Raw genomic sequence first — 26,726 nt, 5'->3', positions numbered from 1 at the left:
AAGGAAAAATCAACACATTTACAGAAAATAGTTAGACACAGGCTTTGACAAACTATGGAGAGATTCAAGAGCATTGTTACATCATCCAGACCAGTGGAAAGGTTCGTAAAAGTTAAAGCCAGCTGCACGTTTTGTCAAAATACCTCTTCAACTCAGATATGATCACTTAGCAGAGCTGTTCCCCCTCTTTGTTCTTAGCCCCTCCCACCTGTCAATCAATCATTGTTTTTAAGGCAGCCAACAACAACACAAACTCTCTGAAACGATGTGATTTAACTATGTCCCACTATAATCTAGATCAGTGGTTCTTAACCTGGGTTCGATCGAACCCTAGGGGTTCGGTGAGTCAGTCTCAGGGGTTCGGCGGAGGTCAAGACACACACTCGACAACAGCAGAAGTCACACTGATTTGCAGTAAATATTCATTATTATTGTAGCCTGATGGAAATTAGGTGATGGGTGTGTGTTAAAATGTGTGAATGCGCATATGAAACTGGTGGGGTTCAGTACCTCCAACAAGGTTAAGAACCACTGATCTAGATGTATGAAAGTCTGGTTTCCACTAACACCACATGAATTACAATATGCTGAATGCTTATTATGAAAAATTATATGAATGGGATAAACAACTTTTGCATGGCTTGACTTTAAAATGTTTTTGTTTTTTTATCTCTTTTTTTTTATAGCTGGAATCAAAATCTTGCCACTGTAACATTAAGTACACATTTAAGCAAGGAGTGCTTATTTCTAGCTGGGAAAACAGTCACTTATGATTGACTTAATGTCATTAAATTTAGAATTTGAAGTGTTCTCATTCCCAAAGAAGAAAAATAATGTTTTTCTCTCCTGTGATTTTAAGCAAACCCCTATTTTACGTTATTACTGGATAAATATTGCTTGATATTGTGAAATTCTTGGCCAAGGCCAGTAATCAAAGTAACAATTTTGTCAAGAGCTGATGTTATTTTTCTGTTTTTATGAGGTTATTTTTCAATTTTGTGCTGAGGAAGCACAGTATCTGTAAAAAAAATAATACAGTGCTGTTTGTAATTCTTTAATTAACATCGATTTAAGAGCGTGTTCTCACTCCTGAGTCGTCACATTCTGCTGCTTACTCACGAGCCCTTGGTTATAGTTTTCATTACCCTGGAGCACCTCTATAACATCAATTTTTGTCATGCAGCATAACAGGTAAAAGTCCAGGTAAACCCTTAGATGTTGGAAATTGCCAATTTGTGCTATAGGTGACATTGCCAAGTAGAAAAAACCTCATTTGGAAGGGGTTGAGGTGGTTACGCCGGAAAAACTGAAGTTTGTGGACTTACACAGGCGACCAGGGTTCAGGTTCTGTGGATATAGATGATTTTATTGTAGAAGGTTTATTGAAGGTCAGTTTACTCTGGAGGAGGATACTGCAATAACAAATAATTATGCTGTAAAATATTTAGATAGGTCAAAAAGGTTTATTGAAGTAGAAGTCTGGTCATATAAGTTTTGTTTGTCTACTTGTCAGAAAAATGGAGTTTCTTTTAGGTGTAAGGGCTGTTGACATCGTCTATATCAGGGCTATCAAACATACGACCCGTGGGCCAAAACCAGCCCATGGAATGAATTCGTGAAATGAAAAATGTACACTGAAGATGTTAACAATCAAGGGTGTCAAAATCATTAAATTTCCAGGGCCACATACAGATTAATTCAACCTCAAGCAGCTCAGACCAGTAAAATACTATCATAATAATCTCTAAATAATGACAACTTCAATTTTTTTCTGTTTGTTTTAGTGTAAAAAAGCAAAATTACATGAAAATGTTAACATTTACACTCTCCTCTAACAAAAAAAATGTGAACAACCTGAACAGATATGAACAACCTGAAATGTCTGAAGAGAAGTAAGTGTAATTTTAACACTATTACTCCTGTTACTACATGTTTTGTGCATTTGTGGAAACTCTGTGATCTGTAAGTTGTAATGCACATGTGTGAGGCATAATATTGTTAAAATCTTATTTTTCTCAAGAAACTTTAGTTTGTTCATAGTAATAATAATAATAATAATAATAATAATAATAATAATAATAATAACAATAATAATAATAATAATAACTTTATTTATATAGCACCTTTTAAAACAAAGTTTACAAAGTGCTTTGACAAACAAATAAAGGGCACAACAGCAGGATACAAGATGTAAATAAAAACACTAAAATAGAAGCAACATAATAGGAGAGATGTATACAACAATGCAGAAACAAGAACAACATAGCTGTTCATGTTTTTCACATTTTATAAAGGATAGTTTGTAGTTGTAAACATGTTCATAATGTGATTTTACTTTTTCACACTTATTATGGTAGTGGTCCAGCCAGCTTGAGCTGTATGTGACCCCTGAACTAAATTAAGTTTGACACCCCTCGTCTATATTCTTAATTGTTTTGGTCAATTTCAGTGTGACTTTATGCTTATGGCTGTTTTATATTTGCATGTCATGTTTATGTACAATCTTCTGTGTTTTTATGCTGAATCTGTGGCCATCGCATTGTCTGGATATGTATCAGATTAACTTGAGGTCGAAATGTGATGAGCTGTGAGTGTGAATATGTAGAATATATAGTAACACAACAGATAAATAAGAGGCGGCGTCAGTCATAAATGCCAATATTTGCTGATCTGTCCGTACACAATTACAAGATTATTGTTCTTTTTAGGAAATAAATGCATCTCAATTAAGTTTTTGCATCCTTCCCCTAGAATATTACCACAAGATATGATGCAGAATATCCACATAAGCAGACTGCTGCACACACACTTTATCCCAAATTGGGTTTAAACATATATTTTTGCACACTGGATATGCCTTCCCAATGCGTCTTACACAAGTAAGCCTCTAAGTTGCTGATAAAAACTTTGAAAATGTCACAGACAGACTTGACAAACACATAATTAACAAAGCAGCAGAGAACAGGGTTTCCTTAAATAGAAATTTCCATCTACTGTCTCAGTACTGACCTCCTTCTGGCTCGGCTCCTCTCCATGTGCCATCACCACCCACTTACTGCCTCCTCAGCGGGAGAAAGGTTAATACCCTGTTCCTGTCTGTGTCTGCTTTCACCCAGTGTGTCTGTACAGTAATATGCTTATTTTGTGTGGAGGTCCAATTCTGCACTTTCCAGTTCTGTAGGGTATTTTCTCTGTTTGTCTGACATTATACCAGCAGCATGGATACACAGCGAGCACAGACAAATCAGCAGCAATCAGGACCTAACAAGCTAAAGCAGCTTTCAGACCAACGCCGCAGAATAAATCCATGTTAGAGTTTGACTGAATGTGTTGTAATATTATCGAAGTCATACCAATGCTGCGTAATTTCAGCCCATAATTAAAAAATGGATTTGCTACCTGTTCCATGTGATTAATTTACTGCTCAATCTGTGTTATCGTAATGATTTTTTAAAAGACCATTTATAAATCCAGAATAGCAGGGATTGAATATGTAGAGATCAAGAGTTAATCATTTTCTTTTTTTAAATGGAATTATGCATGTTAAAACATTTTCCTGTGGTCTACATAAACTGTAAATGCTATGCTTGGGTCTGAGTTCTTCATTAATTCAACTCCACAGGTCCATCTTCAACAATATTTCTGAGTAATGACACCAGGAAGGTCGTTTTGAGCGTTGGCCCTTTAAATGCAAATGAGCCATTTCACGGCCCACCCCCTCCTGGTTGTTGACTGTGCTCTCTCCCATTTAGCCACTTATGTTCGTTAATACAACCAACAACTGAACATTTGAGGTATTCAGCTCGAAGTTTGGACATATTTTCAGTATGGACTACAACCGCTGCTGCTGACAAACAATTATGTCATACTCGGAGAGATGTTCATCGGAAGTCTTGACCTTATATGTGCAAATGTCGTGATGTAACTAGTTATAGACGTAACAAATTAAGAAGGAATTAAAACAGGTTGTAGAAATCCACTTGATTTTTGCCAAAATGAATATAAAGATAGCTTTGCAGCACCTGGAGGGTTCACATTCAAACTTTTTGAACTATTAGGGTCCAAATACACAAATAAATGAACCAAAGACTAATAAAAGTGGGTTTAGCAAAAATATGATTCCTTTAAATTAAGACAAAACATCTTTTCTAGTTTATCTCAAGATATATAAATCTGACATTTTGTTTATATCCTCCAGTACTGTCCAGTGTAAATTCTGCTTCCTTTACTTCTCTACTCTTTATATTTCAGTCTTAGTTTCACTCTGTGTTTTTGTCGTGTCCAAGTCCATACGACTGATAGTACTTGTTTATTATTGTGTATATTTATTGTATCTACTCAGTATTTTTCCATCTTCCTCATTGTTTGCACAGACATACCAGGACAAATTCCTCATATTGTGAAAACCATACCTTACCATAAACTAAATTCTAGTTCTCCAGAAAATAAAAGGCCACTTTCTTAACTTAACAAGAGCGCTTTTCATGAGAAAAGGACATTTTCTCTCAAGATCACAATATAATTGCCAAGGGCCGACGTGAATGTTATCTCCACCAGCAGGACACATTTCGATTTCTGCCGGTGTTTAGACCTTGACTGAACTAAAGACTGATGTGTTGATCGATGATCGGTGCTCCTTGATCTGACATTTTCAGCTTATTGTATCATTTGCTACGGTTGTTACGATGCCTTCTATGCACGCCGCCATGGTCCTCTGATCTCTGAGAAACGTTACGGGTAAAATCGGGAAACGATCTTTACTCCCAATAACAAGTGAAGTATTTGTTATCTCGACATTACAAGCTTGTTTTCTCAAGATAATAGATAAGATAGATGAAGAGAAGTTAAGTTCTTACGAGAAAACAAGCTTTCTTATCTTGACAGAACAAAATATTGAACCTGTGATGTCCAGATTACAAGATTAAAAAATAACTGTAAGCTTATCACTTCACTTAATACAAGAATTGTTCTGTATCCAAAATATGACACCTAAAAATGTAATTTATAATAGTGTAATCTCATATCTACATAATACAAGTACACAATAACTACAATATAAAACTATCAAATATGTCAAAAGAATAACTTTATATCCTAGATGCAATAACAAAACAAGTACTGAAAAATGTACTGTTAAAATTACTATTAGTTGCTGTGAATATTTTAATTATCTCCTAACTTTACAGAAAACAGCTTTTACTCTGCTGATAATTAAGAGTCAAGGTTTTAATTATGCAGTACTTACATAGCACAGGTATTACTAATATTTAAAGAAATATTACATCTGACGTGGTTACCACACTGCAGCATAAAAAAAACACATATAACTACGTGAAACACACTGAATCTGTTCAATGGATACATAAAATATTTAAAGCTAATGCAGATAAATATAGATGGAGGAAAAAAGTACACACTAATTTCCAAGGATTTAGATTTTATTAACATACAGACACATGAAAGGAAAGAATATAAAGTGAGTATTAGTGTGACTAAATGGAGTATATTGCTTTTTCATTGCAAGTTCAACATTAAGTCTATTTAAGACCATTTTATGGAATTTTATACCTTATTTAGAGTACTGGCACAAAAGTGTCTTTGCCATTTACAGTGCACTATTAGGGATGCACCGATTCAGACTTCTGGGCCAATACTGATATAAAATGACAATTTGGCTGATATAATAACTTCCTGTTTGTTTATTTTTGTTGTTATTTCTCCAGCAATTTGTGTCACAGAAACAAATAAATCTTCATTTGAGCACAATGAGTACAAATGAAATCATTCTAATTTATGAAACAATTTTAATATTACAAATATCAGCCACGGCCATGAGTTAAATTATATCTTACAGACTGATACTGATGGTCTGTATATATGTTTGCATTTCCTATGTGAGTCTATGTTGGTCTAATTTTAGTGTTTTGTTTCTTTCAACCAGGCACTACATTTGTTGATATCAAGCCAGATCACACTTTACCATATTACATTAAAGTAACCTTAATAGAGCCAATTTCCACTCATTAGTTTTAGAATTATGTGTTGTTTCGGAGAAAGGAGATTCCATGTTAGAATAATCAATAACAAGAAAGTACTCTGATAACATCTAACCAATCTGTAAATTTAGCGTTAGTGCTTATTAGTTCCATATTGACTGGATTTTGTAGCTTCAATATGTATCAATGGACATTTCCCCCCCAAAAAACGAAAAGAATGAATGAAAATATAAGGCAATTATAAAAGTAATATCCTCACAGTCTCATCCATTCTCAAGGCTTCCCTCCACCTTACACTGAGAAATCTCAGATCTCCTCTAATAAAATAAAATAAATAATACAAATAAATAAAGTAAAATAAAAATGTCTCCTAATTCTTAGTTCTATGTCTTTTTACAGCTGCTTACATAGAAATGATCTGAGTATACATGCCCTAAAGTCAAATTTAAATTGACTTTCCTCCTTAATGAACATGAAAACAGACTGACAATATTGCACAGGAGTCGAGTAAGACTTGGCTAAAAATCATATTCAAGACATTTTGAGCTTTGAAAGTTAAATTATTGGATTTTAGACTTTATGAGGACCTGCTGAAGCTCTGTTTTTTTTGGTTTTGCATCACTAAACTCTCAAATGTGCATCCATCTTTGTAATGAGTGGTTTATGCTCCGCAGCTCTTCTATAATATCCCTCGTTAACTGTGGATGGACTGTCCTGCTGGCAGTCTGATCACGTCCTGCGTTAACATTCTCAGTCACCTGCGGAAGACTTTGGGTTTTGTTTTTCTACACATATCACGCTAATGCAAAGCATCGCATTCATCAAATGAGTTTTGCCGACTGTAGTGTGTGACCCTGTTTACTGATGCTTCTCCCACAGATCAAAATCCAGTTGTCAATTTAGTAACTTTTCCTCCAGAGACACCAGTCAGCTGAACAGTGTTTGTAACAGAAAGTCCATTTTAGGGCTTAAAGTTAGATTTTAGATGTTCCAAGGTTCTGTAAAAACCAGTTTGTTTTTGGTTTTGCATCACTGATCTTTGAAATGTGCATCCATCTTTGTAATGAGTGCTTTATGCACTGGAGCCCTTCTATAATATCCCTCTTTAACTATGGATGGACTGTCCTGCTGGTAGTCTGATCACGTTCTGCGTAAACATCATCAGTCACCGGAGGAAGACTTCGGTTTTTCCCCACATATCACACTAGTGCAAAGCATCAAACTAAACAAATGAGCGTCGTCGATTGTAGTTCGTCTCCCTGTTTACTGTTGTCTCTCCTAGAGATCAAAATGCAGATGTCTCTTTAGTAATTGTTCTTTGTGAAATACCTGCCAGGTGAGCGGCGTTTGTGACTGAAGCTGCCATCCCTGCCCCAACGGTGAACCCTTTTTCAAAGTTACTTGGATCCTTTTCTCTTGACATCTTGATCCAAAATCAGAAGCAGCTCAGATTTCTTGGCATTGTATACGAGTACATCTGTCACAGTCACAGGTGGCAAAAGAACACACATTATTTACTCCAGAAGGACAGATACCAGTGTAAAAAAAAAGGCTCTGGTAGAAGTACTGATAGGAGTAGAATAGTCTGAAATCTACCTCAAATATGAAAGCCAAACGTAGGCGTTAGAAGACCTGAACTTCATAATTATATAATGAGAGGAAGGTTAAACCACTCTAACCGCAAATCAAAAGCATTAACGTCACTCCAATAGCAACAGAACTTGAGATATTTTAACGCCTTTTCTCCAGTCTCCATTTACTATTTCTTCTCATGTTTGTCGTGTGTGATATACAATATGCATTATTGTTCTGTGGATTTACATTGAAAGGGGTCTTAATGTTGGTAAGCTGCCACATGATGCGAAATAAAAAGACTAACATTCTCCTCAAATGCATTAAGGCCGTTCTATTTCACCACTATTCCCATGGTATTTTCCACCACTTGAGATTTCAGTGCCATTTCTTTAATGTCGACATCTCGAGGCGTTTCACTTCTGTTGATACCTGTCATTATCGGTAATCTCTCCATACCTATTTCAGCAACAAGCTTTGTACATTTTTATGTTATGTAAAATCAGCCCTGTGCATTTTATATTACAGAATTTATGAGTCAAATGCGAATACACTTTTTTACTTATGTTCTTATTTATATAAATGCCTCTTCATTTTCATTAGGTGTACTGTATTTTCTTTTTTTTCATTTCATTTATTTCGTTCATGGTTTTGCATTTCATCAGTAGACATTTAATAATCATCAGGTGAACAAACATTTATACACCCGTACTCGAAAAGGAGCAGGATGAAGAAAATCTTATATTTCCTGCTCCCTTCTAAATAATAATAGCCTTAATGGTTAGATATACACAACTAGCTATAAAGTCATACTGTATAAAGTCAGACAAACCAAATAAAACACATCCAAAGATAAAACAAAATGAATACAAAACCAAGTGCAAAACTACATATCTAGGAAGTACAAAACAAGCAAAACATAGGTAAATATATACCTGATGAAATGATGCAAAACAATTACGATACCAGACCAAAATAAGGAAATAAATATGTCACAAGATGCAAAAACAAATTCAAAGCAAAATGTATAAACTTATAACTTCATATAATCTCATTGTTCTGTCTTTTTACACTTTCTTCTGTTGTATATGTATAAATAAAGTATTATAGGCTTATTCTAGTATGATCAAGCCTTATCAGTATTTGGATGGTAACTGCTCAGTGTGAAACCATGTACATTTATTATGTTTCCAGTATTTTAGTCAGACTTGATGTTAATTTGTCACCCATCTGAATATGCAAATGTGTCACTTTTCATTTCAGTTTGAATGAAAAAGCATGTTTATTATTACATCTTACAGTCATTTTGCATTTGTTTGTTTCATTTGTTGCACATTAGTACACAAATGATCTTCTCAGCCACCATACACTACTAAATACATAAAAAGTCAGAGGCTCCAGTGTAATTGGCACAGTTGGCAGGTTATTTTATCACTGAACAAATAACTTAACGGGCTCTGTTCCAGCTGCATATTCAGGCGTGATAAATTTACTGTGCTGTAGAGTATTACAAACAAGGGAGAGTTTAATGTTGCTGCTGCTGGATAAATTATGTAATGATGTATCTGTATCTGGGGTCATCTGAAGTACTCCTCACTGCTAGATGGACTGCATTTTTTTTACTCGGAGGACAGTATTTGTGCTGGCAGTGATAAATTGGTGTAATGCCGATATCAATAGTAATACTGGTTCAGAGATACAGTTATCAGGATTCAATTTCTACCTGGTAAAGATAGATAAACTGAAAGAATGGCTTTCAAAATACTATTTACAAGATAGTATATTCTGTGCACAAAGAAAAATGGGGACAACTTGTCGCGTCAGCAGTGCAAAAAGACCTTACGTCTACAAAATATCAGCCAAAGTGACACAGGCTGATTGATTTTACACAATATATTTTTTTCTAGTCCATTTTAGCAGTGATTTGGATTTCTCTCTGAATAAAATACGGTCTGCAGGTGGAGGACAATCTAAGCTACCAATCGTGTTAAATAGAGGAAATTCAAAAGTGTATTTTCCCTCTAACACATCCTCCAGGAGGAAAACAGGCCATTATCCTGAAGGATGCCTGGCTAATATACAGTACAAGGCCCTCATTAAAGCAGATACGCAACATGCTACAGTACTCATGGCTCCATTGCAGCTTCCAGGCTATGGCACAGCTAATGTGGTCGCTTGAATGTGGCATTTGCCTCCATGGGGGTTGTTAACACTGCAACTGGCTGACTCTGTGGCATCTTTCCTGTGTTTGTGTGTGCATGTGTCGTCTGCAGGCTTATACCAAGAGAAACTGCACATAAAGTTCACGGCTGAATAATTGATGGTGCGTTGGATGGGTCATGGGGTGGCAGTGGGGATGAGGAGGTGGAAGAGGAAGCCAAATGCCAGCAGATGATCACCATGCTCACCTCGGTCTGTGGGGCTTGTTAGCAGCTGGATGTGAATAGCTCTCTGCTACATGAAGATATCCAGATAATGAGATTTGGGTAATGAACCAGGGTTATATAATAGTTATATTCCATCGCCTAACTACAGAGGCTTTTTAATTTAGACTGGAGGAATAATGGTCTCCTTCTCAATTGCGGCAATAAGTAATTTTGAAAAGAGAACTTTAACAGAGACATTACATTCCAATTAAAGTAGTTAAACATTAACTGTGAAAAAAAGAAGGGGAAAAAAAAAACATGAGCAGAGAATTGAATAAAGTGTAGTCAATAATGCGAATCGGCTGCACTGACAGTTAGCTGCGCAGTTAACTTATTACAACAATCCTCTAAAGACTCATCTATCTAATGATGCACAGCAAAGTTCATTTTTGAAAAGCAATAGCTGAAGTAGATGCATGATAATTCAGGAATATTAAATGGACTCCTTCCCACAGATCATGTGCAGAAAAGCCAGTTTGCATGTTTGTATAGATGAAGAAGAGTTCAGAAGCACACACACCTTGGCTAAATGCATGTTATTCACTATTAGGAAGATTTGATTTCAATATGTATCCCCCTGGTTCAATTACAACCAGGGACCTTTCTGTGAGGAGTTTGCACATTCTCCCTGTGTTTACATGGCTTCTCTCCGGGTATCCGGCTTCCTCCCACCATCCTAAAGACATTCACTGATAGGTTAATTGGTTAATCTAAATTGCCCATAGGTGTGACTGTGAGAGTGATTGGTTGTTTGTTCAATATGTTGGCCCTGCAGTGAAGTGGTGACATGTCCAGGGTGTACCCCGCCTTCGCCCATAAGTATCTGGGATAGGCTCCAGCGACCCTAGTGAGGATAAAGCGGGTGTAGAAGATGAATGAATGAATGAATGAATGTACTCCCCTGTATTCGTCCATTAGCCCACAACTTTGTTTTGACATTAAACTGGAGGATAATAATAATAATAATGATAATAATAATAATAATAATAATAATAATAATGATAATAATAATGATAATAATAATAATGGGTTAGATTTATATAGTGCTTTTCTATGAACACATACTCAAAGTGCATACAGAGGATCCATTATTCATTTGCTCTCACATTCTCCCTCTGGTGGTGGTAAACTACATTTGTATCCACAGTTGCCCTGGGGCAGACTGACGGAAGTGTGGCTGCCAATCTGCGCCTACGGCCCCTCCAACCACCACCAAACATTCACACACATTCATACACCAGTGTGAGTAGCAGCACTGGACGCAAGGAGGGTGAAGTGTCTTGCCCAAGGACACAACAGCACATGGACAGAGTGGGATTCAAACCGCCAACCCTTCGATTATTGGATGACCTGCTCTAATGATAAAAAAAACTATTCCTGTGAATTTAGTTACACTCAACACTCATCTCTCAATATGATTCCAAACAGGATGAATAGTTAATCTACCACAAATTAAAGTCAAGCAAGATGAAAACTAAATTAAGTGAGAAGGGAATACAGTGAAATTACATATGCCTCTGTCATTTAAGTCTGTCATCAGCGCTACTCATTTTCAAACCTTAAAATTTTTAAGGATTTAAGGTTAAGTTAAACTGTGTAACCTCACTTCGGAGCTGAAGTTTAGTCCCTTGAACAAAGCCTAAACAAACCTTAATCGTGTCAGTAGCTGGTTTTCCATTATCTCAGAAATGCGCAAAATGTAAATTGCGCAATAGAAAACTGGTAATGGAAACACCGAAATGTTGCAAAAACTGTTACAGATCGCAAAAACATTTTTATGCTCTTATGAGGTGGCTCTTGAGATGTTTCAATATAGAAGTATAACCCAAAGTGTAATAGAAACCCATTTTGTTCATTTTCACACATCTGCGCACGGTGGTTTTGCTCACACCAAACATCTCACCTATGACCCTGGATTCAGAAAAGGTTCTAGTTTGTACAGGGCGGTAGAAACTCGCCTTTGTGTAGGAACTGCTTCCTGAGGGTATGACAAGTCTGGTGCCGCAAGAGGTTCAATAATATCACACAATTCATTAAACATTGCCCGAGTCATTTGGAAATTCTGGATCCACAACTGGTTGGTGAATTTCTGATGTACAATTCTCTCCCAGAAATCCATTCTGCGTGGCCGCTGCCATAAATAAGGACTTTGCCTTGGGACAACTATACGTTCCCTTCTTCTTTTATTTAAGACAGTCACTGCAGTAGTAGTAGATGAACTGACACAACAGTACCAACACCGTGGAGGTTTGGCATGAAACTTAGTACATCCAACTTCCTTAAACAAGCATCTTGTGAGAAGTATACAGTATTTTACGAGAATTATGACATGTCACGAGTAGGGGTGTGTATTGGCAAGAATCTGGTGATACGATACAAATCAGAATACTATGATCACGATATGATATATCACGATATATTACCATACTGTTAAAAAGGCAATTTTTAAATTGGTTTTGTTTCTTTTTTAAAGATTATTTCCTCAAAGAATGGAATTACATCAGAAATACGCACAAATAAACACATTTTCATTTGATCACAACAGGATCTAATGCTGTATCACAAAATTTTCCTGTGTTAAAACTTAAATCATATTTTACAGAGATGACAGTTTAAGATCCTGCTCAAATGTTCATATTCTATTAGTTCATAACTAGCATCATAACATTATTTTTGTGCAATCCCAACAAAGTAACAACCATTATTTAATAACAGTGTTAAATAATAATAAATAAAATATTAACAAAAAACAAAAACCAAAAAACTCAATTGAACCTCCACAATATCTGCATTTGAATAAATACCTAAAAATATTGATACAGTTCTTTTTAATATCGATACAGTATTGTGAAAGGAAATATCGCGATATATTGCAGAACCGATACTTTCTTACACCCCAGTCACGAGACAGGACTTTACAAGAATCACACATCAGAAGCCAAACACTTTTCAATGGAAACACCTGTGAGTAGCAATTGTACTTTGTCAAAACTGTAGAAATATCGCTTCTATTTTGCAGAAAACTGTAATGGAAACCCAGCTAGCGTCACAGCCAAAATGCCCCAGGTTTCATAATAAAGTAAGTGGGTTGACAGCACTAACAAAGGGAATATATTGAAACATAATAATCAGGACTGAACAGCAGAATTTGGATACATTTATCAACAGAAAACCTCAGCTGTAGGTCTGAGTGTGCGTCACATGTACTGTGGTTGCGTCACATATCAGTGTGTCACTCCGGCTGTGCTGAATGTGAACATTGGGTTAAAACAGCAGGTGTTCTCCAAGTCCACTCGCTCCCAGCTCCATTACTGCCTCCTTACCTCTCAGATGGAGACGAAGGCAAATGAAATCAGCTGTGATTGATACCGCCTGCCAGGGTTTCTGTGGATTTCTCAAAGCAGTTTCTGCAACTGTACAATTTTCATGCACTTGGCCTCAGAGAGGAGGTGGAAATGGAATGATCTATAAATTAGCAGAGACTGTTAACGCTGAATATATCTGGTTGTTTTTTACATAATGTGATTGAAACATGAATAGCTACAGGTTTGTGACCAGTTGGTGTCATTAAGAACATGTCAGTCTGGTACTGGACATTATTCACTATTTCATCATTATATAAAAAATTATTGATGAATTCAGCAAATAGATGATTACTGATGTTGTAATCATTTGTCAAGTTGTGTCATTATACATTAATAGCAGTAAAGATTTGGAGTCAGAATCAGGTTTCATTAGTATGACATGAACAAAAATCTAAAAGATGACATTTCCATTTTATCAATTAGATATTTATTACGAATGGGCAATCTCACAATTGTAATTTAATAATAATTTGTCATATGATCTGTTTTTCAGAGGAATGTTTATTCATTAGTGTTTAATTGCTGTCAAAACATTCCTACTCAGCAAACACTTATTTAAACCAGTCTAAGTGCTGCATTTTACAGGGAGTGATGCATTATTAGTTTGTAGCATTAATAGTCTAATATAAGTCTATTTACAGGGATATCTTAATGTTAAAGATTTCAGTTTTAGTCCAGGTTGACCTGCAGAGTTTGTGCAAATTGTTGCTTTGCTGATGAACAGATAATGACATGGAATGACAATTTCAGACCGTGAAGAATTAATGTAAGTCTGTGAGCTGCACGTTCCATTTCTGAACTCTGACATGCAGTGAGTCTAGTTTACACAGATACTTTATGATGAACCAACAATATTTTGGTTCATCATAAAACTCCAGTGGGACAAATTAGACCACAGATGAGGTCATTAGTAGAAACACTGCACTGTCACAGATCTTTATACAGGAAAATATGGACAAAGGTTTAATTCATCGAGTTATTGTCACAATATCAGAATATCCAGATAAAGCAAAAATGTGGAGTTTCCAGTTAAACAACAAAATGCCATCATGCACAGACAAACCTCCAGAAACCAGAGAAAACTCAAGGAAAACTTCTTATAGTTTTACATTTTATAAGACGTGAGAAAATTATGATTCTGGTTGTGGATCATGATTCTACCTCAAAAGACCTCGGAGGTGGAATTATCTGATGATAATTAGATATTTTTTGTGCTTCTCTAAGCTGTTGGATTCATTGCAAATATGTTTCTTTAGCTGCTGTTTGTGATTAAACTATTTTCTTTTTTTTAATATTGTACATGGACACATTACAAGTGTAGTGTTTTGTTATTTCTCTATATTTCACATATGTTACTTAGAATTTCGACAAATCATGTTTTGTCTTGTCATCTTGTGAATAGTGAATCCTGTATCTAACACTGAAAAAATAAATAAATAAATGCAATTTTTGGGCCATATTCCCCAGCCTTAACTGCACCACAAGTGTGTAAAGTGGAGTGCAGTCAGCTCTAAAAAGGCCATCATCCGTAAACATATGAAATTTGCGTGACAGTGCAGTTGCTTGTGCATAAAATTTGCAACACTGTTGCTGCACATCGTCACCATCACATAGATCCTTCCTGATGATGTGACCCAAATATCTTACTTTGTTCACCACATTTAGCACTCGGCCTGTCATATAGAATGAGGGAAATTTTTGCATCTGATCCTTTTTGGTTTTAGCGATTATGACAACACTCGTTCCCTTCGACTCCTTCCACTCAAAAACAACTATTTTTTAATGTTGGTTCACTGTAATCTTTGACTGCAGAATGACGTCTGTGCAGAGTTTGACACTTTGAGGGTTTTCTCACATTCATCTGCTGAACGGAGAAAGTTTGTACATGCTCAAAAAAAAAATCTGTATTTAAAGGTTGGATCCACCAGCCAGATTTGTAAGCCAGCTGTGATCTCGTATGTAACTTTTAGTGTGATGTGAAAGCACATGGGGGAAGTTCGCCCTCAGGGTTCCTGTCAGAAAGATTTTCATTGTGTTGTAGGAGAAGGCTCTATTTTAACCCGGACTGTGATCCTGCCCAGAACCTGACCAGCTAGATCTGTTACCCAGTCCGAAACAAACTGACGGCACAGTGGAAATTATAATTATAAAAAGGAAATAAGTCAAAGTCAAAAAACACTAATTTCCCTCAAATCTCACTTTTTTGTGATCCTGTGTCGAAGCTACTGAACCATGACAAACTCCTCCATCTGCATACCTTAACCCACAGATTCTGAGAAACTGCTGTAACAAATCTGAAATAACGCCTACCATTGACTAGAAAAGTTTTAAAAGGCTCAAGTGTGATCCCTTATCCCATTTAAAAACACTGTGTCAGAGGTCACAGAAGATTTTGCAACTCCTGCAACTATTTTAATCCCGATCTCCACGGAACAGTGGGAATTAGTGATTTAGTGAATAAAATACAGAGTTTGCACTGCATCTATCTGAGGTTTGAACTGCAGAAGGAGACAAGTAAAAAATCTAGGGAATAAATTGGTCTGCATTCATTTAAAGGAGCGATATTTAGCTTTTTAAAATGGAATTCATTTAAAGGAGCGACATTTAGCTTTTTTAAATGGAATAATGCATTTTAAAACATTTCCCTGTGGTCTACATAAACTGTAAATGCTCTGCTTGGGTCTGAATTCTTCATTAATTCAACTCCACAGGTCCATCTTCAACCCTATTTCTGAGTAATGACACCAGAAAGGTCGTTTTGAGCGCTGGCTCTTTAAATGCAAATGAGCCACTTCATGCCCCACCCCCTCCAGGTTGTTGACTGGGCTGCTCTGTTCTGTTCAACCAAGAACTGAACATTTTAGGTAATTGGCTCGAGGTTTGGACATAATTTCAGTATGGACTACAACCAAAACAGAAAACAAAAATACAAAACAGAAAACGAGAGCAGAGTAAACTTATATATCTGAAAAGAACATTTATGATAAAATCCAACATGTGCATCAGGTATTTAATTTATATTTATGGCATCCTGTTTGGTTGCTGACAATGTAACTGAGTGATTCTAAAAGACTGGATCAACATGAAAAAAAAAGAAGACTCGGACTGAGTTGAATGACCATTTCACACCTAATGATCTCAGATAATGGAGGCTTTAACGCCATCAAAACTCAAGATTTTATTCCGACAATGAAGTTGCTTGAAAATTTGTCTAAAGTACAGCTGGATTAAGGCATGTCAGTACATTTGGGTCCATATTCATAAAGCCTTCTCCTAAAATTGCTCATTGTAATGAAGTTATAAAAGAGGTCTCAGAAGTATGGTCTAAAAGTGAAGACCCTGGTAAAGATTAAAAAAAAAAAATCACAAAGCATCTTAACCATTAATGATGATTAAAAATACTCTCTCCCTACTGAAGGCCCTTAAGCAAGGCACTTAACCCTCAGCTTCAGTCACAGATTGACTCAACATTTACTTAGGCTGTCAGACACATCATTTATGAATCAATGCGCTTTTATTTTCCATATAAAGTGCTTAGCAAATTTATGAAACCAGCACCCAATGTAGGGTTTATATATTTTTTTCCAATAAAATGTTATGAGAATAACATTTTGAGGAAAAAAGTAATAAAGATAAGAGAATAAATATAATAAATCATAGTATTTCAAGGAAAAAATTGTACTTTTATGAGAATAAACAAAAAAAATATATAGCCTATAAAAATAAATTACTATATTCTTTCTATAAGCTTCAGATGTGTTAACCTTTAAGTGTAACATGAGGAGGATTAACCACAATCCCACAGGTTTATGCCACTGCTTCCCTAAATTAAAAGTAGCAGTAATTACAAAGACAGAGCTCCTGCACTGAACAACTCTTTAATAGACTTTCTGAAGCAAAAGGAGAGGAGGAAAAACCAAGTGGCTGAAAAAATAGTGTCCATACTCTCCATGCGACAGTGAGTTAATGAAACACTACAGATTAGATCGCGCAGGGATAATATCTGAGATCGACTTCAAGCGATCACAGAAATTGGAAATTGATGAAAGCTGAACCATTTTTCTCCTCTTAAAATCAAAGAGAAGTAAAGTATTACCAGCAGGGCAAATAAATATACCACTTATCAGTATGCATATTGACTGCACTTTTGGTTTAGAGGTGGTAATTATACTGTGTATTCTTCAACTTTACCCAAGAGAATTTATTCTTATCTATATTTTACAGGATTTATCTTCGGCTACTGGCACCAACAACAGGGTCAGAGTCATGTATTAAAAATCCAGAAAGACAGTGTTGATAATTGAGAATATTAATGTATGTGTTGGCAGGGTTGCACATCACATTGCAGACGTTGAAAAGTCAGTAAAATCTTCACCTTTAAACAAATTGTATTATATAACTCAACAACTCCAGGCTCGGATGAAGAGTTTGCAACCTGCAGCTGTACAGATCAGGTCTCTACGGTCTTAAAGGAGTGATATTTAGCTTTTTTTTAAAAATCGAATTATGCATTTTAAAACATTTCCCTGTGGTCTACATAAACTGTAAATGCTATGTTTGGGTCTGAATTCTTCATTAATTCAACTCCACAGGCCCATCTTCTATCCTATTTCTGAGTAATGACACCAGAAAGGTCGTTTTGAGCGCTGACCCTTTAAATGCAAATGAGCCACTTCATGCCCCACCCCTTTCAGGTTGTTGACTGCACTTCTCTGTCCCGTTCAGCCACTTGTGTTGATTAATACAACCAAGAACTGAACATTTTAGGTAATCAGCTCAAAGTTTGGACATATTTTCAGTTTTTACTACAACCACTGCTGCTGATAAACAATTATGTCGTACTCGGAGAAATGTTCGCGGGAAGTCTTGACCTTATATGTGCAAATGTCATGCACATATAACTAGTTATAGGCACAACAAATTAAGAAGGAATTAAAACGGATTGTAGGAATCCACTAGATTTTTCCCAAAATGAATATAAAGATAGCTTTGCAGTAGGGCTGCACGATACTGGAAAAAACTGACATTGCAATTTTTAAAAATCCTGCAATATATATTGCGATATGAAATACCTGTGTGGTACCAACATAAATGGTCAAACAAATTAGTTGTGTTTCCTCTTATTGTGGCAACAGTTGCAAGGCATAGAACATGTGTTTCAATATCATCGTTCTTGTAGCTGAAATAATTCCCGATAACTGATGTTGCTTTTCTTTTTGGCACCAAATCTTCATTTTCGGTGATTTTCTCTTGTTCATTGCTCATTTTTCAATGTTGTTACCAGCGACTCACTCTGTGTGTAGGGGCGTGGTCTGATTTGGCAAACTGATTAAGAGGGATTGCGATTGGTGGGTCACTGCGCGCAGTGTCTGTCAGGTACCTGAGTTGAAATTAGATGAGAACATGCTGAGTTCATTTGCCTCCTACATCACAGGTCCTACGATGTGAGTATTGCGCACACGTGCATCGCGATGACGATGCTCAAACGATATATAGTGCAGCTCTACTTTGCAGCACCTGGAGGGTTCAAATTCAAACTTTTCAAACTGTTAGGGTTCAAATACACAAATAAATGTACCAAAGACTAATAAAAATGGGTTTAGCAAAATATGACCCCTTTAAGTATCTAGTATTTCATTTTTTCCCTTTGTCCTTTGGGCTATATCACACTGATTTCCTTAACCAATTAAAATCTGTTTCATACGTTTACAGTTTAATTCAATATTTAATGTCAGTTTCGATACCAATTTTATATATATATATATATTTATATTTATATAATATAAAAAACTGTCTTGAGAATTAAAATTGTTTGAAATTGATTTTTTTTTAAATCAGGAATTGATCCCAAAGCAGTGAAATCAGTTCATTTATTCAACCGACAGTCAGTAAGTGCTTATTTTCTTTGAGTGACTATTGGTTTTAGAGCTCAATATTTACTTCTCCATGGGGGAAAGACATATTCAAAAATGTATTGAACGACTGTATTAATCAATATAAGTTCATCTGAATAACAAACTCATTGTTTTAAACCCAGCACTCATAAACCTGTGTCTGAAATAAGCAGACACTTACCTTTTGGTGCATACGACAGTTGTTTAGCCCTTTGTTTTATGCTTCTTCAAACATTTACACATAAAGACCCAGCGCTCCTTTTGTGACAGTTCCCAAATGAATTTTTCCCTCTATTTAATCTTTCTTACGTGATTTATCATCATTTATTGTAATATTATCTCCTTTATTTTGAGTTTTTTCAGTCAAAATCAGGTATTTTCATATATTGAATTCATTGATCAAGTAAATGTTCATATTGAAGTTGAGGGTTATATTAAAAACAGAGTGGAAAAGCGACTTAATCATCAAAAATATTAACTGAACATAAACCCAGTGTCCATCCACTGTCATTGATCCAACTCCTTTTTACTGGTGAATCAATGTTGTAGAAGATGACAGGGTTTCCATGTTCACTATGGAGCCTCTGAATGTCCAAATGGGTCATATCTGGTGACCATGAAAAGATGACAAATTGTCTTTTACATCAGTTATTTACATGGATTGATAGGATTAGTGGATCAACCGGTATTAAACATTGTAAATCAGCAGATGTTTTTGGTCAAGGGTGGATGTTTGGATCTTTATGGGTGAAGATGATTTATTGTGTTTTTGCACGTGTTGACCTGGTAACAGATTTTAGACCTACACCAGGGGTGTCAAACTCATTTTAGTTCAGGGGCCACATACAGCCTAATACAATATGAAGTGGGCCGGATCAGTAAAATAATATAAATAATAGGATAATAACTTTTGAGTGAAAAAAGTAAAATTCCGTAATAAAAATATTTACATCTACGAATTGTACTCAAACCTAATATGATCAAACATGAACAATCTGTAAATTCTTAAGAAAAATAAGTGCAATGTTAACAATATTATGCCTTAGTTTATTATTTATACATGTAAATCACAACTTAGAGATCACAGTGGATCTAAAAATACACAAAACAGTTAATAACTGGGAGAATATTATTAAAATTCTATGTACTTAAGAGATTTCAGATATTCACATTTTTTGTAAAAGACTAGTCTGTAAATGTAAATATTCTAGTGTAATGTAACTTTTTTAAAACAAAAACAAAGAAAAAAAATTTGCAGTTTTCATAATTTATAGGTTTTTATGATATATTTTACTGGTCTGATCATTTTTAGATTGAAATGACCTAAAATGATTTTAACATCCTTGATTGTTAATATCTTCAATGTCATTTTTGCATTTTCACAAATTCATCCCAGGGGCCGGATTGAACCCTTTGGCGGGCCGGATTTGGCCCCTGGGCCACATGTTTGACACCTGTGACCTACACTCTAAACAAAAAGTTAAGGATATCTCTTTTTTTTTTTTGTGTCATTTTTTGTCATTTTTGCCAGTTGTTTATAAAACTATGTCTGGTCATTAAAAAAATGTTTTAATTCAATTCACACCCTAAAAAGAAAAAAGCACTGTGCAAAAATCCCAACTGAAAAAAATAGCCCAAAAATGAAAAATATCCTTAACTTTTTGTTTGTAGTGAATATTTAGGAAACCACAGTCCAACAAACACACTGATATCTGAGTGTCCTCTAATATTGACAGGTGCAAATTTCCAAATTCATGAAGCAGAACACACAGATCTGACTCTGGGGGTTCAGAGAAGCCCCATAACCTCTTTTGACCTCTCAGTATTTAGTGCCCTATTGACGCATTGATCTAATAATTGATCATGGATGCACTGTGGGTCAACAACTGCGGGCTGTAAAGTGATAGGGGGGGGCGCACGCAAAGGCAAAATGCGACAAACTGGGGATGTGGTGGAATGGATGTTCTGTTGAAGTTAAGCTCAGCGTGTAACTCATTAGAAAACCTTTGAGGAGATTTCACCCAGAGCCCCCTCCCAACCATCCCTCCCTCCCTCCCTCGCCATCTCTCTCTCTCTCCATCTCCCTCTCTCTCTCTCTCTCTCTATTTCAGACTTGTCCTGGCTCACTCTCTCTTCCCTCACACTCTCTCTCAGCCAGCCGGTGCTGCAGTGGATCAGACGCAGAGCTGTGGCGCGCCTGCTTTTCCGCGGCAAATCGTTTCATCTGTTGGAATACGGATGCGTAAAAGAGGGGAGATATAGCCTACTATTTCCTCAGCCTCAGTTCTTAGTGTTTTTTTTCTTTCTTTTTTTTTTTTTTTCCATCTCCAACTCACACTCACACATCTGACCCGGTTGTTCATGTCCGGACTCGAGTGCCAAATTTTGCGCGTTGATTAAAAAAAAACAAAAAACAAACAAACAAAAAATCGCGAGCGGAAAGGAACACAGTGGATAATATCTATGAATTTTGCATGCATAAAGCTCGGCGTTAGTTTAGTTAAATCTGGACAAATGCATGCAACTACAGAGAAATGAGTGGTGGCAAGGTTTGGGTTGAAACTTGACTGATGAGCGGCTTTGCGTCCTCGCATGATCGCTGCGCGCTTCGCAAAGTAAACTCCTCACTTTGACTTTGTAGCGATAATATCAAGCGTATCATGTATATTTAACCACGCACTGTGCTAGATTATACAACTAAATTATTTACTTCAATGCGATTGAGACCAAATTGTCGGCTTTGGCAAATTACGCAACATACGCGCGTTTGAAGTCGTTGCGCTTTTAAGAGGAACCGGATACCTGAACACGTGTTGAATTGACTCAAAGCAGCACATTTTTTTTTAAAAAGTGAAATAAAGCGGCAAACTTTTCTCGCCTCGACTCCGTTGCAGCACCGGGGCCAGGTCGCTCCGGTTCAGCTCACCTTTGATCCATGCTCTTAAAGTGGAAGAGTCCGAGGCGGGCGAGTCGCGCAGCCCGCGGGCGTGCGATGCTCCTCCGGCCGTCTCTCATCCTCCTTCTCCTCCTCTTCCTCTTCCTTTGGCCGCGGCCGTCTGCAGGCAAGAAGAAGCTGTACATCGGAGCGTTGTTCCCCATGAGCGGCGGATGGCCCGGCGGTCAGGCGTGCATGCCCTCAGCTCAGATGGCCCTGGACCTGGTCAACAACAGGAGCGACATCCTGCCCGACTACGAGCTGGAGCTGATCCACTACGACAGCATGGTGAGTGCATGTGGAGGAGAGAGAGAGAGAGGAGGTGCGCTCTAATGTGATGTGTGGTGTCAGCCAGTGAGGGATATAATGATCTGCCTCTCACATTATCAGGAGGAGTAACCCACTCTGGTGTTTTCAAGTGTGCTGGGAGCTGCATGCCATCACATTTGGGCTTATTTTAGTGTTTTCCCTTCCAGTTAACAAGGTTGTTTTATTTTTTTACAGCCTAAAGTGCAAAAAATAAGAGTTGGTTTTGTGTTTCTTGTTATTTATTTATTTTTGCCTACCAGTTAGTGGCGCAGTGGTGCTTTTCCACCAGACAAATAGTTGTTTTGGATGATTGATTAAGTCAGTTAAGTTATTTATTAAGTGGAAATGTTCTGCTTACAGTGTTTTTATTGTCAATAATAGTTTGTATCCTTTGGTGCGAATTGATTCTTTTGGATGCCAGCATGCACTCTGAGGATACAACATATCTCTGTGTTTCACTATTTAATAACTAATTTTCCCTATTCTAAGCATTTAATGATTATTTTCCCACTGTTTTATGACTCTGCTTTTCACTATCAAATGATTAACCAAAAGGAAAGTGAATGTTAAAGAACCTTTGGCTACATTCTTATGACAGTCTGTCTTTTTTTTTTTCTATCAAACTCAATTTATTTCCTCTTACCTTTATCTGAACTCTACCTCGACTCTAACCTAAGGCAGTTTCAGCTCCTGTGCAGTGCTTCTTACACATTACTACTGAGCGCTGTGGAATTGACTGTTTAATTAATTATTGACTCTTTAAGCTTCATTTTTGAGCAAATATTGCATATTACAGTTTTATCCTCACTTTCCTTCATTTAATATTATTATAACCTGTCTATCTTTTGGTTTTCTACTGAATGTGACCTCCTTCTCTGGACGTTAATAATTGATGAATATTGATTGATCATTGAATTTGATCAAGTGGTGTCTCTATTCCAAACTCCTAGTAGAGATTAGGTTCCTTAATTATATCTTAATTAGTTTGACATAAATAAAAATGACAAAAATGATCTTTTTTTAATTGTTTTTGTATTTCAGTCCAAATTTCCAGAATTGAACCACACTGAACATCTTTTCAGGAGGTTGGATGATTAGAAGCCACCAAATAAACCTCAGTTGCTTTACGCTGGAGCTTGAGGAATGTGATAAAGCAGGCAACAGCAATCTGAAACAAAGGTGGAGAGCATGCCAGAAACATACGAAAATGTTGCTATGTTCAGTCATTAGTACGATGTTGTCTGAAAAATCTACATTTTTGCCGTCAATCAACATTTTTTTGCAAATGTGTGCAATAAATAACAATATTTGTATTTGGAATTTAGGAGAGATGTTCTTAGCAGAATACAGAAAAATCTTCATTTTACTCCAACACATGGCTATAAATAGTAAAAACAGTGTTTTTTCCCCCAAAGGTATGTTTTTTTGTGTTGTGCAAAATGTGCAAGGTCTTAGCTATATTATTTCTGGCTACAAGTTGCAAAAGAGAAATTGGGTTAGAAGGTTTTTTATTGTGCTGTTTTTTTATCTTAAGAGGATTGAAAAGGTTTCTGGGAACACTCTCACAGTAGCAGTAGGCTTTATGGAATGACCTTCTGGGTTTTACAAGGATTGCCAGGTCTTTATCTTTCAGAAAAATGGATACCTAGCAGTGTGACTGTAATAATACGACATGGACAAACCTGTGCTAGCTCGGTTCCAACTACCAGGGAAAGAAGCAGCGCTCTCAGTGGTTTTCCACTGTTTAAAAGGAAAAGACTTAAAATCTTTAAAAAGTGCTCTCATTGTGTTGATCACTTCCTCTTAACAGCCTTCACTTTGCCTAACAAAGGCAGCTGCCATGCATGTTCAGTACTAAATGAAAAAACACACCTCCTGCTTGTTGCTCATCAATCATTAATCACAGTGGTATTTTAAAATGTCAGCATTATCAACCACTAAAAATCCAATATCCTTTTCATTTCCCCCCGACTGCCCCACTTTACCACCTACTATGCTGACATTCACTTCCAAACAATCAAACATTATTTATCAGCGTAAATAAATACGCCGGCCCTCGTTGCTCCTTGATTAATTCAGAAAGTTTTTTCTGACAAGTGAGGGATGAGCAGAGACACGTGAAAACAATTAGAAGACTTCCCCTGTGTTTGCTCTCCTGAGGGCTGTTATCAATCATTGTGCAGGACTCACGCCTGGAGAGCGTCCGGGGCACCAAACGGTTAACGGCACCGAGACTGGTTAGAAAATTGCTACGAGCTTTTTTCTGATTGGTGCACGAGGCTCTGCATTGGAATCCTGTTAAACAGAATGAGGAGAGAGGGAGCGCGCAAGAGAGAGAGAGAGTTGGCATGGCAACACAGTTACTCTCGAAGCAAACCACAGAAACAAATAAGGTCTCAGTGCTATGAAAATATGTGTGCAAATTCATACGGTGAATTTATCCAACGGTACACTGCACGCTTATTCCCATTCTGTTCAGCGCACACCTTGTTCTGTGCAGTCCAATGCTAAATACATCAATTGTTTGTGTGAATGTGTGTTTCGTCTGATTACAAGTGTAGTGAAGCAGGCAGCTGCAGATGTAGCTGCCATAAACATAAAGATAAAGCAATTCCATGAACAGATTTCATAGGGATTGGAGAGCATCTCTCCTCGCGCTTCAGGAATCGCAGGCGCCCTGCGGCTTGAGAAATAAATGCAGATCCTTTGAATAGAACAGCTCAAAAAGGCTGGTTTAACATTGTCTGAGTGACGTGGGTTAATTCCTCGAATTAAGTCAAGGAGGAGAATTTATTGCACTCTTGCTCCTACAGGGTGTTTGCAGGGAGGTTTTTACTTTCTGATGGCAAATGTTTTTTCACCTGGCTGGAATAATAATGAGAGTCTTACCCTGAGAGAAGCAGAAAGGCAATTATATGAAAAAGGATTAATGAGCTATGATATTTACATTCACTTATTATGACTCTGTCCACATTTGGTCAAATCTCCAACACTTTGTTTGATTGTGAGATTAGGACAAGGGCAAATCTGCTTTCACTGTTTACTCACATCTCAAGATCAAGGCTGGAGAGAATTATGCAGGAGCTAGTCATGACCTTAATTTGTTATCGTAATGAGGAACTTGTACCGCTTTTTATGAGGGATAGCAGTGATGTTAAACATAAGAGAGGCATTAAAGTTAGGTTTGGATTGGAGAAACAGGTGTCTAACACACACAGACGGGCAGACACGGCAGTTTGTGACTGTTACGTTCAGGAGTATCAAGCGATGTCCTCAGCTTGTTCAACATCATACAATATTCATGAGGCTCTACACTTAATCCCAGCCTGTCCTTTTAATGGATGCAGACGCCCTGTGGTAGCAGAACGGCTTGTTTCCCTGGCTATTCTGGCGACAGCATCTGACTATTTACAGCTTTGTGCGATCTGCACACATGGACAGACACATACACACACTTTGCACAGGCCGTTGCCATGGATATATCAAAGCGGAGACTGCGAACTTTGATCAATTATTAACAGTGATGGAGAGAGACAGTAGGGAAAGAGAGGATTGGTGAAACAAGGTGCTTCCCTCACTTCCGCTCTTGATTTTAATTGGCAACCGTGACACATTTTCCATCCGCTGTGGCGAAACCAGTATTCATCACTGGTCCTCATACACGTCCACTGGAGTACAACCCCAGGGTGAGTTGCCAGGCATAATTATGAGGAAATTACAAGATGTAGCTGTGCAAGCTCTCCCATGGGCCCCTTATCCTTTCCCCTCTTTACACTCGTTTTTATCAATCTGGAGTGTAACTACGATTTACGATACCAGTGCCTTCTCCTTGCTCTTCATTGGGTTGTAAGAAGGTGTTGATGCACATCAGCATTGTGGTGCAACGTTTTGTGACACTGCATCGATTGTCAAAAAACACATATTCGTCATGTTTCCATCCAATTATACTGCAAATTATGCATACTTTCAGGCACAAGAAAATGTGAATTGAAATGTGTTTCCTTCCACTGCTGTAATTTAAAATTTTAAGATATGGTTCTTCATCATCATGGCTTAAACCTTTGTCTGTTAGATGTAGTATTTGACAGTAACGTACTACATGAGAAGCTGAAGTAAGAAGTATTTTAGATTTTTCCCCTGTGTTGAACCTTTACTATGAATCATGTAACGATACTTTAAATTCTTGTCAAAGCAATTGTCTTATGTTTATTACAGCTCTTCAAACATGG

The 26,726-nt window shown here is 36.9% G+C and overlaps 1 protein-coding gene across 1 annotated transcript in view; it reads left to right on the top strand.

Annotated features, from left to right (window-relative positions):
- Positions 1–26,726, top strand: part of gabbr1a (gamma-aminobutyric acid (GABA) B receptor, 1a) — a 213,993-nt gene that overhangs the window by 60,745 nt on the left and 126,522 nt on the right. Inside the window, exon 7 of the mRNA XM_030157135.1 lies at positions 22,316–22,476. Within this exon, the coding sequence (XP_030012995.1) occupies positions 22,316–22,476 (161 nt within the window). The remainder of the gene's footprint in view (positions 1–22,315; positions 22,477–26,726) is intronic.

The sequence above is a fragment of the Sphaeramia orbicularis genome, chromosome 16 (assembly GCF_902148855.1).
Source record: "Sphaeramia orbicularis chromosome 16, fSphaOr1.1, whole genome shotgun sequence".
Taxonomy (NCBI): Eukaryota; Metazoa; Chordata; class Actinopteri; order Kurtiformes; family Apogonidae; genus Sphaeramia; species Sphaeramia orbicularis.
The sequence above is the reverse complement of the archived record's forward strand: the minus strand, read 5'-3'. Positions and strand labels throughout refer to the sequence as shown.